This window comes from Helianthus annuus, chromosome 8 (genome assembly GCF_002127325.2).
Source record: "Helianthus annuus cultivar XRQ/B chromosome 8, HanXRQr2.0-SUNRISE, whole genome shotgun sequence".
Taxonomy (NCBI): domain Eukaryota; kingdom Viridiplantae; phylum Streptophyta; class Magnoliopsida; order Asterales; family Asteraceae; genus Helianthus; species Helianthus annuus.
Genome location: NC_035440.2, coordinates 68813333 through 68832015, shown reverse-complemented (window position 1 = coordinate 68832015; position 18683 = coordinate 68813333). Strand labels below are relative to the sequence as shown.

The following is an 18683-nucleotide window of genomic DNA, read 5'->3' as shown; positions in this document are numbered from 1 at the left end:
GAACTTGTTTTATATAGTTTACGAAGAACATTTTGTAACTTGCACTCGGATAGTAAATTTATTACATTTTATTTAAGATTTAAAGGTCATTTAAGTATTAACAGATTATAATAATTATATTAATAATATATTAATACAATGAATTAGTCAAATACAAGTCAGCTCATCCAACGTCACACACAACTCATAAGATAAGGACGTTGACATAGCAAAATAGATCTTCTCTATCGACATATCTAAGTTAGGAAAATGATCCATTAATTAATAATATTTTTTTATCTCAAGGAATGCACATATGCAAAACGTAATATCACAAGTATAGCATTTATTTTTCTTAAACTATTAAAAAGAAGTATATCAAATTTTATGTCATTTTAACTAAACGGGTAAATGAAATAAACTCAAGTCTTTAACGTGTTTTTTGAGTTGTTGACATAGCCCCCTTTCCTATTGGCCACTAACAGGAACCAAACATGTAATGAGTTTACTTTGACAAAGTCAAATGCATCTAAAGTCAACTCCTCCAGCCTGCCTATAACATTATTCTTCACTAAATGCAAATCACCACCAATTGTAGAGAGAGAGAGAGAGATGGGTAAGTTGATGCACAACACACAAATCAAGCACTCAAGCCACCCTCATCTCCTGCAGTTATCATCCAACCTCCAACTTCAAAACAATATCAGTTGTGCAGGCTGCAACCACCCCCTTACTTCATCAGACCACCTCTACGCGTGTAGACCGTGCAACTTTTTCTTGCACGCGTCATGCTCTAAGTTTCCAGAACTCATCACCCACCCGTCCCACCGTCAACACACACTTTCCCTTCTTCCCACCTCTATCTACCCCGGTGGTTTCTTTCGATGTGATGCCTGCACTCAGCAAGGGACTCGCTTCAGCTATCATTGCCAAATCTGTGATTTTGACTTGCATGTGTTATGTGCTACTAAGCCTCTCTCGGTCAACCACCCGTTCCATCAACACCCGCTTGTCCTTACTTTTTCCTCTCCTTACGGCGAAAAGTTAGGCTTCTCCTGTGATGTATGCCGCAGTGTCGGGTCGCCTGACCAGTGGCTCTACCGCTGTGTTGCTTGTGAGTTTGATGTTCATTTACACTGTGCCACTGCCAAGGCTCTACAGCACAGTCACTCGTATCCAGCTCCAGGTTCTGCCTCCCATCAACCTCAGCCGCTTGCACATAGCATGAGCACAGGTCATGCTCAAACTTACTGGCAAACACCTGTGGGCGTTCCAAGTTACCAGCGTCCCCCGCAGCAACAAGCACCTGCTGGTTTTCAAACTTACCAGGGTCCCCCACAGCCACAGCCACAGCAACAAGCACCTGTCGGTTACCCACAGCCACAGCAACAAGCACCTGTCGGTTACCCACGGCCACTGACACAGCAACAACCACCTGTTGGTTTTCAAACTGCACGACCACAGCAGCCAGCACCTGTCGGTGGTCAAAATTACCAGATGCAGCCGGCACCTGCTGCAGCCAACCAAAGTATGGCAGATGTGATGGTGACAGGATTTGTCGATGGCATGATGCAGCAGATTGGCCAGAATTTTGTACAAAGTCTTACTGGAGGTGGGGGTGGTGGCGGTGATGTGGTCAACGTTAACGTTGAATGCAGTAATACGAATGACTATGAATGCGCTACTGTGAATGACTATGAATGCAGTACTGTGAGTGAAGACTATTAAGAAGTTGTGAATGTAACAAAGTTTGGATTTGTATTCCCTGAGTGTAACCTACTTATGCAAATTTTCTATTCTGCTTGTGACATGATCTTTCTGGTGCAACGTTACCAATTATTCAAAGGCTACATAAAATCTCAAGGGGCAGCTTATTTTACAACACTAAAATTTGATATAGTGAAATACTTTAGAAAATCATTGAATAAATACAGACATAAATATCATGCAACCTTATCTGATATTGCATCTTCAAGTATCTTTATCAGTTTCTTACTTCCGCCTACTCGAGCTTCATCAAGAGGCGTGTTACCCCATCTGCAACCAAACCAAACAGTTATTAGTCACATCTGAATGAATGTTTCAGAACCCTTATAAAAAATACAAGGATCAACTCATGTGGTTTTATGAAAGAATATGTGAAGCTTAACACATACCTATCTTTGGAAGATACACTCCCTCCAGCTTCTAGGATCAACTTAGCAATCGAATACAAGCCTTCTGCAGCAGCAATATGAAGTGGTGTACGAAGATCATAATTCCGGGAGTTGGGATTAACACCGTTATCCAAAACTCTTTTTAAAAACTCTATGTCCCCCTTTGCAACAGCCATACAAAGACAATTCCCAGCATTGTCCATATCCAAAAACGCTCCGGCTTCCACAAGCATGGAAACCACCCCATCATGCCCGTTCTTGATTGCTTCAAATAAGGGAGTATTTCCATTATTATCTACATCACATGTTTAAATTGTTCTTAGTTATATGTCGCATCATGGGGGCAGTGGCGGATCTTGTCCGTTGAACGTGCCAGGGCCGAAAGACACGGGTACTAAAAAAAGCCCGGGCCAAACATAGTATATATAAAAAATCTCCATCAAAATGTGGAAAATTAGCACTACGGCCGAAAAATTTGCCCGGGCCGTGGCCCTGCCATATGCCTACTAAGAACCGCCCCTGCATGGGGGGGTCAAAACATGTTTGGATTGGAACAGGTCACTTTGTTTAGATCGGCCCATTTATAACTAAATGGGCTGAAATTTTCCACCTTGGTTGTAGCAGTACTAACACAACACTCAACACTGCAAACAAAAGCTTGCCTGTAGCATTGATTCTTGCTTCCTTTTGCAAGAGAAACTGAACAAGGTCTGCAAATCCCTTGATTGCAGCAATATGCTGTGAATAGATCATTAGTATGCCATGTTAGACGATTATTAATATACTTGCACTGCTTGAGAAAGAAATGTTTCCCCTTAGCAACAAATCATTAAACACAATTATCAAAATTAATATATTATTGGTAATTGATATAAATCAACTTAAATAAAAAAAGAGTAAATACTGAAATATTCAATGAAATAAATTCACAGAAACTGGTCTAGCATCTTAAATAACTGTCAAATGTGGTATTGAAAATTTAAAAAAAAAAAAATCAGCAAAAATACCAAAGGCGATCTTCCATCATAATCTGTGTTATTGGGATTTATCCCAGATGCAACCAAACGCTTTACACGATAGAGGTCACCACTATAAACAGCAAAATTTAACCTCAGAGCCAACTCAGATTCATGTTTTGCTACATGAAGTGTTAAGTCAGACTCCAATATCTTTTTACGAAGGCGTGTTTGATTTCCCTGATAACAGCAAATGGGATGTTAGACAAGAACTTTTAACTTGAAAGTTTAAAAAAAAAAAAAAAACTGTATATCGATTGTAGTTTAATTTTCAAATACATGTTATGCATTAATGAGAAACGAACACCTGCGCTTAAAAAAAGCTTCTTGCACGGTTGCACTAAATAAAGATTAAGGAAATCATTCACAATGTTTTGGTTGAATTAACTTTCTAAATCAATATTTCTAAATCATTTTACATACGCACGCGTGCGCGCACACACACACACACACATATATATATATACACTACCAAACGTACCCAGTATAATCCCACTCATATATTGCACTGGAGAGGATATTAAACTGAAGTAACTGACCTCAAGGAGGTTATCTAGAATGATCCTCCCATCAGCAAAATGTATCTCCAATATATCTGTAAGAGATTGCTTATCAATGCGCAGTAGCTTTGACAGCTCCGCAACACGAACCGTATCAGGTACTGGAATGTTACAAAGAACAGACAATTCATTCAGAGAGCTGTACATTTCCAATGTCCTAACACATTTTTCTGCTTCATTCTCACTTCTTTCAACATCCTCCTATACAACAATATTATCACAGTTAATATTAGTCCTTTTTATAAAAGACTCACAGATTCTCTGTTATGTTTGACCCGATTCCATTTCAGCGAACCCGTTTTTTTACCCTTTTGACATGTAATGTAACCCGGTTCATAAGAGAATGGAAAACTGTTACCTCCAAAAGAAAATACAAACATTTAATAACCGTGAAGAAATGGCTGAAACACGTACCAACTTCCCGTAACAAACAATGTAAAGCTGGTCTGCTATATTTCCTTCTTCAATAATCACTTCTCCTGGTAGAAAAAGTTCTTCCTGAACTTTAATTGCCTACAAGATCAAAAACGAAATAAGTTATAAGTGAGAAACATGAGTGTCACAAATTTTAATGAGTTAAAATAGTTTTGTATTAATGTTATACACACCCCTAAGAGGGGGCCCACATGTGAAGTATAAACATGCAGATAGCATTTTTTTTATGTAAAACATGACCGGTTAACAGACCTTCCGAATAACCGAACAATAAATTGCATCTTCAAAATGCAGAAAAGAGTTTGCAATCACAATGTAAAATTGTTGACAGAAACAACTTACTATCTGCTTGATAAATGGAAGTGAGCATCCCTTGAAAAGAGGAACTTCTTTGATGTAAGGTTCATATAACTTTTGTGAGATCTGTAAAACACAACTATTAATGCAATAAACTCATCTGATTAGTAGAAACCTAAATCTCACATTCAAGTTCAGAATAAACATTATAAAGATCTAGTCAGGTTGTCAATATGTTGGCTCATTTCGGTTGTATGTTAGAAACAATGGGTAAAATGAAAAAAAAAAAAAAAAAAAAAAGAAAAATCAATCAAGGAAACGGGTCAAATGGAGCAGAGGAGTTAAACGAGTCAAAAGCTTTCTTGGTGCATCTAAAAACTTTAAAACCTCCAAAATCATTTTATTTAAAGAGTATATAGTTGTTTTTCCGTAACACAATTTTTGTAACCATATCTGACTCAATGTTTACCTATAAAATTCAGAAAAATTGACATAGGTCAACCCGGCCCAACCTTGACCAAAACTTAAGGATGACCCATTGTGACCCAACCCGCCCTACCTGTCAATTTTACCAACTTTAGTATATTACAACAACTTTAAAACACGGTCTGCTTCATATTCCACCTTGGCTTTGAAAGTAGCAGGAATATCCTGAAGAACAGAAGCTTCGTTGTAGCTGGTCTCATACTGTAAGCGCACATGGCCTTTGATCTCTTTACTTATCTGCTTCCCAAGATCATGTTTATTCATATATTTTATAATATCCGTCATTTTATCCCTGAACCTTTCTGTTCTTGATCCTTTCACAATTAGTGCTGCCATATTACCTAGTAAATAAGCACCAAGAATCATATCACCCGAAATATACATGATTATGAATATCATTTCCCTATTGTTCACAGCATGTATATCTCCGTAACCTGCAGCATATGCAACAAATTGCAGGAATCAGTTAAATCCAATAAAGAATGGCACCAAATATTTTGTCATATGCTTCGTTCGTGAGACACGTGCACGAGGCGTTGCTCTATGTACAACCAAATAACCTTTATTTGCAACCAAATATTTTGAGGCGTTTTCCATCTCGCCTTGCGCATCAGGCACGCCTTTTAAACCAAGCCATATATACATAATATATTAAAGTAATGGGATAATAAACTAAAAGCAATTGATTTGACAAGGGTGTAAAAATAGCAACAAGCAAGCCATAATAAAAAGGTGTTAGTGTAGGCTGACCAACAGTTGCCATGGTGACAATGGCGAAATATAGAGAGGTTATATAGCGTGTCCACAAGTCTATATCTCGAAATTCGGAATAATTGTAGTCTCCCATCTTCAAACTCCCTATCCATGTGTACCCTTCTTGAGCTGGAGGCAGAGTGGTGGCCAGGTAGTAGAAGAAACAGGCAGCCGTGTGTGTACAATACAGTTCAACAACAAAAAGTTTAATAATTCTTGTAAACAGGTAGTTGATTCGAATATCTTTCTCCAATGCCTCAAAGAATTCAGTCACTCTAAGAGCCCTACTTAGCCTGATCCATAGCAGGTACCTCACAACTTCGTTTCTGTTACAAGCCTGTTGTTCAAATGCATGCAAACAATATACATACATACATATACTCTTGTGAATAGAATAGAATAGAATAGAATAAAATAGAATAGAATAGAACAGAATCGAATGTAAGAAAGAAATACCTTGTAAATGGCATCGAGCGGCAAACAACCAAGAAAGTCAAGTATGAAACGAGATTTTAAGTAGCTGCAATGCGACAGTGTAAACCGAAGGAATCAAAGGATGGCGAAAGGACCCAAACCATGCATTCTCATAACACGAACCATAACAATAACATATATAGGTATTTCTTTTAGCAAACTAACGTGTGTAGACGGATAACAAACATGAAAACTGAGGGATGAGTACTAACCGAATGGCGATTTGATTATGGTTAGAGACAAGGCGATGGGAATGGGGGTCCTTAAAGGCGAGGAAGAAATGCAGGAAAATGTCGATGAAAAAAGCAAGTTGGCCGGCACTGTCCAGGAGGAATAACTTCTCAGGTAACCCTCGGAAGAATCCGAACTCAAGGGGTGTGAAGAAGGAGGAATATACCGCCCATATCAATATGAATTGCTTCCATCCTAGATACCACCTGCATTTTCATTAAGGGACCAAAGTCAAGTGACCGTTTTTTTTTTTTTTTTTCATTTATAAATCACATGTTAATTAAAAATCATTTGATTCACTAGTTTTCCGAACATAGAGCTTTCACGCCCCATCCCACTCCGTCCTTTTTAGCATCATGCCACTTTTTTAACAATTGTTGACGTGGCTTCCACATAACGCTTTATTCCCCATTTTCATACCTCCCGTCACGCACTATTTAGTAAAAAGGCTAAAAAAATGGATATATTAGTCCTTTTGGTTCTCACTCTTCCCATTTTTTAAGATTTTTGGACAACAATGGAGATTCCATAGACGGATCCGGTTACCACACGGACATTTTACATTTTGTTATTTTAGTTTGAATTTGGTCATGAGAATTTGTAACATCCTGTTTCTTTGTAATTGTATATATGAGATTATTATGTTTTAAGAACGAAAAAAGCTGTCATTTATCGTTGTTGATTTGCTATATAAAACTAGTGAATTGCTCCGCGTGTTACGGCAGCGTCGAAACGTAAAGTAACCTGAACTTATATCGTCTAATTGTTAACTTTTCTTAACTTTTTTTTTAAATTGATATTCCAATCAACATGGCAAATTACATAAGGATAGCAGGTAGACGAGTAACAAACTGCGCAGTCATCCCCTTCTGAATAGAAAAACCTAATCTATTAAAAACAAAGTCTCGCCCCCTAAGGGGTCGAAAAGTTGATGTGGACCACACGCTAAACTCTAGCCAAGAACCGAACCGCCTCTGGCAGCAAGGAGCCGAACGTGTCAAACGCCAAGGGGACAAAAGCATGCTGATTATATTTGACCAAACTCGTTTCCGAACAAAAGTTACGTCAAAACGTAGATCAACTGAAAATATATATAAAAATAAGCATGAACGTATTATATTTGACCCCACTTATTCATGAAAGAAACTTACGTTGAAACGTTAATCAACTTGAATTAATACCGACACGTACATCAAAATAAGCAACACGTAAGAAAAATATGTTTTTTAGTTAAATAAAGGTATGGCACGTTGCGGCGGCGGCGAAATGTAAAATAACTTAAATTTATATCTTCTAATGAAAACGTATTATATTTGACCCAATTCATTTTATAACAAAAATTATGTCAAAATGTAGACAAGCTAAAAACGTACATACAAATAAGCACAAAAACGTATTATATTCGAGCCTACTCATTTCTAAAAAAAAATTACGTCTAAACTTAAATCAACTGGAATTTATACTGATACTTAAAAAAAGTTATAAAACTTTTACAAACTTGAGGAGTTAGTTGTACTAAATGTTGTAAAAGTAAAAGAAAAAAACAAAAAGAAGAAAAACAATTACTGTAATATTATATACGTACTTCAAATTGTAGTTATATTTAATGTAATGTAATATAATATAATATAATGTAATATTAACGTTAAAATTGTGAAGTGACCAACATAATCAACCAAAGTCAAATTGTGCAGTCAAAGTTGACTAAAACCAACAAACCAAGTTTGTTTTATTGTTAAATCAAAACCATAAAAAAAATATAAAAAAATAGAGGGGTCAAAGTTAACTTTAAAATTGAGGGGTTAAATCTGTCTTTGACAAAAGGTTAATTCTAGAACTAATAGAATTAAGATAGAAAGAGTGTTGATCGCATCAGACATTCTTCGAAAAAATTAAAGCGTTCAAGTTTACGTATGATTGAATTTCATACTTAAATGATTGCAAACGAAAGATGGGTATCGGTTTCTAGTCTATAGTACAACTATTAGAAAGCGTTTTCCGTTGCAAGTTTTCTTAATTACAGACTCTTCTTTGGTTATAAGTGGGTATTGTGCTTAAACACTCAAAAATGGGTCTTGAGAGGAATTGCGGCGTTCATTAGTCTAAAAGGTTCTTACATGCTATAAATATTTAGCCTTGATTATTTAACTTGTTCAATATTTATTTTTTTTAACGGCTAACGAATCCTTCAAATAGAGTTTTTATTTTTTTTTATTTTTGAACTCCATAGTTCTAAATATGGCATGTTAGTTATATTATTGGTTATAAATAGAACATGGGCAATTATAAATTATAACTTTTCTTTTCAACCTTTCGTAAATGAAAATATATTTAGTTGGTGGAGGTTTACGTCAATTCAACTCAACAATATTAATAGGCACACGTGCATGAAATAGAATGGGCAACCGTTTTACTTCAGTTTTTGTTTGTTGAATATAGTAATTTTAAATTTATATTAATAACTACAAATTTAAGTTTACTTAGTTTATATAAAGTAATGTTTTGGTTTGTATTATAATATAATATAATATATTAAACTACATCATTTTAGCTATAATTAGGTTTTTTCTTTTGTATTTTGGTCATCAAAACTTTTTATTTTTGAATTTTAGCCACATGAAATCCAGGCAATTTTTTTTATATTATATATATACATATATATATATATATAGAATAATTATAGTTTTATCTCATTTTTATTAGATTTATTTATTAACTGTAATTAATTTGGATATGTCACGATTTTACTCGAATTTAATTTAGGCACTAACTTGTTATTTGCGAATATACCGTCACATGTATTTTTATCTACATTTCGACACAGGTGTTTTTATCTACATTTGTACAGTTTTCCTCGAGTTTAATATACGATGTGACGTACCGTTGCAATGTGCGAGAAATTTTGTATACATTCGAATGGTTTTCTTCTATTTGTTACATTGTATTAAATGTTTGGTTATTTTACACATTTATATTTTGTAGCTTTGTACTGGTCTTTACCATTTGGTTTGTACGCTAATTCCCCGCCACAACGCGCGGTGGGAAATTCCTAATTTATTGTTGTTGTTAGTATCATTATTATTATTATTATTCAAAGTTTTTTAATATGTTTGATTTATTGTAAATGTATATAATTAGGTTGCATTAATGTTTTTAGAAGTGTTAAAATCCCATATAATTTTACATCGGTTTTAAAATGAGACCTCAAAATTTATAAATTACAATCATCGTTTCACTTGTTCTCAAACTTCATATAAATTGATCGGAAGGAACCAATAGATATACGCTAATGTCAAAAAAGAAGTTTAATTGTGACCCCATGTTACACATCGTATACTTACCCGTGAACCAATAGTCAATGCTTGAAAAGTAATCTACTTTTAGCATTTCTATTTGACTTTTCATATGTTTAGTAAGCCTGCACGCGTTGCGGCACGGGCACATCGCAAATATCGAATAAATTGGTCCAAACATTATATGACGCGTTAATCATACGAAAACGTGTGTCTTCGACGTATTCAAATGAACTCAGTATAACCTATATAAGCATTGCGATTGGATCCAAACATAAAGTAAATCGAATTAATACTGTATAATCATAACGTATTATATACATATTTTATGGGATATATTAGAGGTTTAAAAAAAGAAAAAAAATACAATTTGACTCTACTCGTTTCTGAAAAAAAATTTACGAAAACATACATAAAAATAAGCATGAAAACGTATTATATTTGACTTGACTCGTTTCCCAAAAAAAGTTTACGTCGAAACGTAGACCAACTCGAATTAATACAGACACATACATAAAAATATGCACATAAAAATGGTTTTAAACGAAAATGTATTATCTTTGCCTGACTTGTCTCAAAAAAAAAATTACGTCAAAACATAGACACACTCAAATTTATATTGATACGTACATAAAAATATGCACGTAAAAAATGTTTTTTAAGTAAAAGAATGATAGAGATAAACAAAAGAATTTAATAAACAAAAGTTATTAATGGAAAATTAAATTAGTAAAAAGGTAGGGGTTAAAAATGCCAAATGCCAAAGTAGAGGGGTAGTAGAAACAACTCCAAGAATGAAAGGGCCAACCAAGGGTTAATGGATTTAATCACCCTCGACTATTGCCATTTGGCCGCTGGCACTCTCAACTTTGACTTTGGCTCACACCACTCCCAACTTAACACATTGTTTGTCATGGCAACCCCCTCGTTAAATAATCACTAACCTAGTTAATAAAATTGGCCTATGTGTCAATTTAAGCTGATGTGGCATGTATGACGTGTCAATTATACTGATTCATCATCTTTAAATGACACGAAGAATCACTTGAACCAAAACTCAAACCAAAACAACACACGGTCACGGTGTCGCCGGCGGCGGCACCTCGCCAGCTCTGCCGGCTCATTCCCTTCTTCTCCGTTCTCGATCAGCCCAGTCTTACCAACCTTATCATCACCTTTAACAACGAAGCACCGCCATCAACAGAGATTTAACACGATCTTTGATTAAATTCGTTATCGGTCAAAGATTCCTTCACTGCCGGAATCAATCTGATTTTGTCAGTGAAATTTGGGGGTTTGGAGTTGTTGGAATCCGGATTGTATAAACCTCATGAAATTTGGGAGTTTGGGGTTGTTGGAATCGGGATTGGATAAACCTCGTTACCGGTCAAAGATTCCTTCACTGCCGGAATCAATCTAATTAAATTCGTTACCGGTCAAAGATTCCTTCTCTGCATAAACCTCATGACATCCGACTGCTTCTTCCTCCATAGCTCCGATACATAAGTGTACGCACCTGTAATCAATCACCAACCAACATTTCATCTGATTAAAACCCTAATTATCCGCATTTAACCAATCAGATCGATCAATCAGTAATTAAACACCCCTTTACCCGCCTGTGGCGCACATCAGCAAACTCGAACCTGCTGTATATAAGCTCCATGTTCGCCGTCGACGCCAACCAGAGGTCGCCGGTGAATTTCCGACGGTAAGTGCCGCCGTCGGCCAGTTCCGACTCATCATCTTCCTCACTCAGCAGCACCATCTTCATAGTCGGCAGCCGGAAATTTGTCATACAAACACCACCGTCATCAGAAAAACGAGAAAGGGGGGCGCCGTTGAGTGTCGTGCCGTTGAGATCCGCCACCGTGAGCGGCAACGCCACTTCTAATCTGCTGGTTTAAGGGTAGCGGAGAAGGATAGGAGTAAAGGGGTGCTGTTGTCGGGGGGGGGGGGTGTCGGCTGGATGTTGGTAGGGATGTTAGGGTTTTCTTCACAAAAGGAGATGAAGGAGAAGCATATAGTGTGGCTGGTTTGAGCGGACGTGGAGCTTATATACATGCTGATGTGTGTGTATATTGGATCCAGCAGCATGCCACATCAGCAAATATTGGCCACGTCAGCAAAAAGAACTAACCCAGTTAGTGTTTATTTAACGACGGGGTGACACAGCAACCCAAGTGTTAAGTTGGGAGTGGTGTAAGCCAAAGTCAAAGTTGAGAGTGCCAGCGGCCAAATGGCAATAGTTGGGGGTGTTTAAATCCATTAACCCAATACCGCCAACCAAAGCCGGTGGAAACCCCACCAACTTTGGTTTTTAAGATATACAAATTCAAATACTTACAAGTATAAAGTTAGGTAAAATTTTAATGTAAAAAATATTGATAAGAATATCTAGAAAAATATTAGGTAAACAAATAATAAGAAATATAAAATAAATATATTCAAGTTAAATAATAATAAAATATAATTAATTAATTTCAGTAAATCAAATATGGAACAACCCATATGTGAGTCATGATCCATACATAAAGAGTGTGATTTACGTTATTGTTTTAGATTTAAATGAAAACGTAAAGTTTTGAGGATGTTAAGGGGTTAGTTGTAATATTAGTATATAAAAGGAAATAATAACAAAAATATAAAGGAAAAACAATGATCTCAATAACACTTAAAAAGGAGTGGGTGATTAACGTTATTATTTTAGATTTAAACGAAAAAGTAAAGTTTTGAGGATGTTAAGGAGGTTAGTTGTAACATTAGTATATAAAAGGAAATAATAACAAAAGTAAAAAGGAAAAACAATGATCTCAATAACACTTAAAAAGAAGTTGGAGATGGGTCGAACCCCTGACCTTTTAATTACAACTAGTAATAAGACCTGCGCGTGTTGTATCGTGGGTACATTGCAAACATCGAACAGATTATTTCAAGCGTTATGTGATGTGTTAATCATATAATAATGTGCGTTCGAAGTTTCCGACTGAACTTAATGTAACCTACAGATGTGTTGTAATTCGATTAAAATGTAGAGCAAATCGAGTTTATAGTGTACAATCATAACGTATTATATGCGACTCGACTAACTACAATGTATACCATCAAGTCAAAACGTATTATATGTGAACCGATTCATATGTAGAAAACATACAAAATAAAGTACGAAAGCATGTACCAAATTTACGTCAAAATGTAAAAAGAAAAGTTTAAAAGTTGAGGGGTCGGTATAAAGCATATGTGAAAAAAACGTAAATTACCAAAGTATAGGTAAAAAATGCAAGTAACAAAAGTAGAGAGTAAATAAAAGGAAAATTCTATATGCAAAAAATATGAATTACAAAACTATAAGCTAAAAGTGGAAATTTTGAAAGTCAAAGAGGAGTGGTTTCACTAACTTTGTACTTTAAGTAATATAAAAATTAGTAAAAAGCTAAGGGCTAAAAATATCAATTGTTAAAGTAGAAGAATAGTAAAGTTAGATAAGAGACTAAAATTAACTACTCTAAAAGTGGAGGGGTCATAGCAAGCTGAGGGGCTTGAAATGAAATATTGAAAAAGTTTAAGGGAGTAGTAAAGGTGAGTGGCTTGAAACACAAAATAAAAAAACTTTAGGGGTGTAAGGCAATACCGGTAGTCACCCTACCGACATAGCCTTTAAAGTTATAGTAGAATTATGACAACAAACCACCCAGACCAGCTTAGTATTTTAGTTTCTATAGTGCTAAACATTTTTATATGTACAATAAGGCGGTGGCATGACAGCCGCCAACTTTTTCTTTTAAGTTATTATAGAATATAACTTAATTAAAAAGATATTTTCTCTAATTTTTTTTTTATTTTCAAAATTTTTGACATCCTACTCTATATTCATATCTCTGTCTTACTTTTAAGAGTAAATTGTCATTTTAATCCTTAAGATTTGTCTTATATTGTCACTTTAGTTCAAATAGTTTTTTTTCTTCTCTAAGTACCTGTATTTTTTATTTTTTTTTCCATTTTAGTCTAACCCACTAACTTCGTTAAAAATGTCAGTTAACTCACACTAAATAGTTTGGTAGTTGCCATTTTCATCCAAAAGCCATTTTTTTTTTCTTTTATTCAGTTATATATATAAAAAAAGTTTAAGTGAAAAACCCTTAAACTAAAAAAAATAGATAAAAATCTTTAATTTAAAAAAAAGAATATTAATTAATATATATTAAAAACCCTTTAATTTTTTTATATATAATAAAAATCCACCAATCCCCAACCCACCCTCTCTCTCTCCCTTTAATTTTTTAAAACATTTTGTATAAAAAGTAATATACAAAATTTTTTTAATAAAAAATATTAAAGGGTTTTTTATAATATAAATAAATTAATATATTTTTGTTTAAAATTAAAGGTTTTTTTTAATATATTAATATGTATTTTTAATTTTTTAGTTTAAGGGTTTTTGGGGAAGGTTCAAATGAAAACCACTAGTTAACGCGAAAACTCGAAAACTAATTAAAAAAAGCCAAAAAAACATGCAAAAAAATTTTTTTTAAAAAATTTTTTTTTTTTCAATCAAATTTTCGCAGGTTTTTTTATTAAAAAAAAAAATTTCAAAAAAAAAAAAAAAAAAAATTTTTTGTGTAGTGCACATGTGTAATACTGCACATGTGTCTGTGTACTACACATGTGTATTATTACACATGTGCACTACACAAATTTTTTTTTTTTTTTTTTTTTTGAAAAAAAGTTTTTTTTTATATATAAAAACTAGCGATTTTTATTAAAAAAATTGAAAAAAAAAAAAAAAAAATTTTTTGTGTGTTTTTTAGGCTTTTTTTAGTTAGTTTTCGAGTTTTCGCGTTAAAAGTGGTTTTCATTTGAACCATCCCCTTTTTCCTTAAAGTTTATATATATATATATATATATATATATATATATATATATATATATATATATATATATATAGGATAATGCTAGATAAAAAACCCTAAAATTCTTAGAAAACTCTGGAAACCCAAATGGGAAGCCATTTTTACCCAACCTCCCGACATTTTTTTTTTTTGAAAAAAATTACACATGTAATATACATGTTTTAGAGTGTTTTGGGCCAAAAAAAACAAAAAAGCGCCGAAGGGATTTTTTTAAAAAAAATAAACAAATTTCAGCTCCTAACACGTGTTAAGCAAAAAATCCATAATTTCGCTGAAAATTGCTGAAACTTGTTTTTTTTTTAAAAAATATCCCCTCGGCGCTTTTTTGATTTTTTTGGCCCAAAAGTCTTAAAAACATGTATATTACATGTGTTATTTTTTTCAAAAAAAAAATGTCGGGAGCTTGGGTTTTCTCGGGTTTTTTATATATATAGGGTTTTCTATCTAGCCCTACCCTATATATATATATATATATATATATATATATATATATATATATATATATATATATAAAAGAAAAAAAATGGTTTTTGGATGAAAATGGCAACTACCAAACTATTTAGTGTGAGTTAACCGTCATTTTTTAACGAAGTTAGTAGATTTGACCAAAAAAATGAAAAACTTAGGAACTCAGAGGAGAAAAAAAATTATTTAGACTAAAGTGACATTTTAAAACAAACTTCAGGAACTAAAATGACAATTTACTCTACTTTTAAACTATCTTACTTTTAAACGCTTTTTTTGTTACTTTTTTTACTATCCACTCACAATAAAATACAGAGGCTTGCATGTAAGTCTCTAAATATAAAAGTGTATTTTAATTTATATTTTTCTCTATTATAGAGAATTCATGTTTTTATTTTAATCTCTATTTATATATTATATAAAATATAAAATGTATCAATATAATTTTTCGTTTTTGTGTATGTTTGTATCTCATGAGCTATTCAAACACTTTACATATGACTTGTGCTCGCAATCAAAATTTGTATCACATTGGGATTAAGTTTTTAAAAGTTTGTGTTACGTAAATACAATATTTTTCCCATACTTTATTTCAAATTAAAACACTTTATACCAGTTCCTAGGAGGGATAGAGTGGGTGACCGTTTAGGACTCGTTTTCTCTTAGGGTTTGAATCTTTAAAATAAATATCTCTATTTTTAAAAAATTATATGTTTTATTTTTTTTATTTTTTAAAGGACTATTTTTTTCTGCTAGCTTCAAGCTCTATGTTTCCGAAAATCCTCGTGGATGGCCTAGTTGTTTTTATTGTATCGAACAAATAATTTGTGGTTCAAATTTTGTTGGGTGAAGACTTTTAAGTGGAACTATGTGTCATGTTCTTTTAGCATAGGAATACTTTATTGGTTTCTCAAATTTAATTAAACAATCATTCCTTATAGATAAATTGATTTTTGTTTTTTATCATCAATAGGGCATTTAAACTTGAGCTTTACTAATTGCGGATTTTATTTCAAGCTTAACCACGGCTTACAAACGATTGATTAATTAATTATTTATTTATTTAAATTTACAACAATACCTATATATTGTTTTTTTTTAACGGCAAACAAATTCAATCCCGAGCACTCTCGGGGCATCCACTGGACAAACGGAGTACTCCGAGAGTAACCCGAGTCTACCACCAATTCCGGGGAAAACCCGGTAACTTACCCGCCCGTAGGCACGACAGTGAAATTACTGGTAAAACCAGTTTGGCTCAAAGATCCAACCCAGGTTTCCCTGGGTCTCCTATTATTGTCCACCAGTACCTCACTCTGAACCAAGTGGGAGTCGAACCTGCATCTCTCAAGAGAAATGCAAGCCCTCTACCACTTGATCTAGAGATCATTGGCTACCTGTATATTGTTAATTTACTTTTTATCCTATTATATTATATGTGATTTGATTCCGTCTTGAACTCTAGCTTGTAAGCTCGATTTGGATTCAAATTTTTATCGAGTTAGTTATGTACATACGTGACTCATTCAAACCAATAAAAGAAACTTTTTTGTACAATAATGGAAGTAAATTAACAATTTGTTTTATCCAAAATTGTTTTTTATCTGCCGAATATTAATGTAACCAAAGTTTTCTCCATGGAAGTTCACAATTTCAAAAGTAATATATCCTAAAGATAGTAGTGGGTGACGTCATACCAATTTTGTGGATGAATAATAAAGCGATTGGTGGTGGTGCCACCATCACTAGGTGGTCGCCACCTCGATGGGCCGTTTTGCTCCTCCTCCTCTTCTTCTTCTTCAAACTCAACTACATCTCTTGTGCTTGACTCCATTTTCAAACCTCTAATCATGATTAAACTTACATGCCCATGCATGCATGCATATATATAATAATTGCTTTTATTAAGAATCATGCTTTTATAAAAGGAGATGAATAAAATATATTCTTAATTAGGGGACTTTGTAGACTCATTTTTATTTTTTTATAGGTTTAATTAATCCATTTAAATTAAACCAAGACTATATTGTATGTTTATATATGTTTTAGCGTTATTTTTTTTAGTGTATCGATCATATATGCCAAATGAAAAAATACATTGTTTGACAACTTTGGAATATTATACTTCAACTAATAACAACGTATTATGTCAATAAAATAATAACATCAAGCTATTTATTGTACGATAAAACTAGTGGTAATTTTGATTGTCTTTGACAAGAAGAATATAAAACAAAATATAGTGGTGAATACTCGTGAAAGAATATATACCCTCTTATCATGTCGATCTCAAATAACTAGCGTGTGTGAAACAGGGGTAACACGTTAGCCTCTTGAGATTTATTATTAAAAAGCTTAAAATAAGCCGGAGGTGACTATCTCCAATGCTATCCTTACAAATCCTTAGAACCCCTAATTTCATCTTTAACTAGTGATGGATTCAGAAATTTTGGTGAGAAAGTGCCAAAACGGGTCCAACCAATAATGTATATGGATTTAACTATGCATGGAGAAATGGTCTGGTCAGGTCACATATCAAAACGGGTAAGGTCACAACATGTCATTTTATAGCGGATTTGGTTATCCGTACATTCCCCCATTTTATTGTACATCCCTCGAACCTTATAGGAATCGTATAGGGCAATACGGTTCCTCTGGGTCCAAGCGTATTGAGCTATACGTGTTAATCAGTTCTTTTAAGATCTAATGGAAACACTTTAGGGATCTTGATATACCTGACAATCCAGTAGTGGTTAAAGATGAAGAGGAAGCCATCTTGATCGGTTCCCGTTTAGAGTGAGCAGTTAGGATGGAGGGGGATGATGATAGCAGTTAGATCATTTGAATACGAATTTGGTTATTGTAGTCAGGGAGGCTGAAATTTAGAGTGTGTATTTAGGGTTCCCCAATAACCTGTATTAATATGCTTCAACCAAGGGAAACCTCTAATTAACTAGTATCGGCCTTTACGTCCATCAAATAAAGCTCTGTTAATTTTATAGGGATATTAAGGTAAATTGATCTAGTTATTAGATAAATGATCAATAAGGGCACCATAAATTATTTATTAAATAATTTACGCTAACATTCTCGCACTTGGCCGAGTGATCACTTATTATAAGTATTAGATAAGCCTGATCAGGAGTTAATACTCATTTTAGTTTTAAACCAAAATTGTAGTAGAAAAATACAGTCGTTGAGTCAGTTATTCAACTCAGGACCCCCATTAATCATACTACAGTCCCAAATTTAAAACCTAAGCAAAGTAAGGATCAATTTACAACTAAGCCCTTAAACGATGATTTGTAGTATAATAGTCTTTACGTCATTAGGCTAGCGAAACATAGTTAGAGATAAACAAATCAAATGAGGAAATTTTTATCATTAAAACGCAAGTAAGTACAATATGCATTTAAATAAGGTCTTTACAAAAACTCATCTTCAAAACATGTTCTTCGAATACTTTAGGTGGGAGACCTTTAGTCATCGGATCCGCAAGCATATTTTTCGTACTTATATACTCAATACAAAGCTTATTTTCCTCAACACGTTCACGTACGAACAAATAGTTTGTATCAAGATATAATCCAACTCCGGTCGAATTGTTACTATTCGAGAAGTTAACGGC

The 18683-nt window shown here is 33.8% G+C and overlaps 2 protein-coding genes across 2 annotated transcripts; one reads left to right on the top strand and one right to left on the bottom strand.

Moving 5' to 3' along the window:
- Positions 1–556: 556 nt before the first annotated feature.
- On the top strand, positions 557–1789 carry LOC110873117. The gene has a single exon (XM_022122041.2). The coding sequence runs from the start codon at positions 592–594 to the stop codon at positions 1705–1707; it is 1116 nt and encodes a 371-aa protein (XP_021977733.1). The 5' UTR covers positions 557–591; the 3' UTR covers positions 1708–1789.
- Positions 937–16919, bottom strand: LOC110873116 (potassium channel KOR1). Its single transcript, XM_022122038.2, has 12 exons — positions 16753–16919; positions 6369–6593; positions 6139–6202; positions 5680–6019; positions 5068–5363; positions 4489–4569; positions 4126–4224; positions 3691–3912; positions 3143–3331; positions 2798–2873; positions 2136–2430; positions 937–2016 (listed from the first exon to the last, which is right to left on the bottom strand). The coding sequence occupies exons 1-12, from the start codon at positions 16905–16907 to the stop codon at positions 1923–1925; spliced, it is 2136 nt and encodes a 711-aa protein (XP_021977730.2). The 5' UTR covers positions 16908–16919; the 3' UTR covers positions 937–1922.
- Between the last annotated feature and the right edge of the window lie 1764 nt (positions 16920–18683).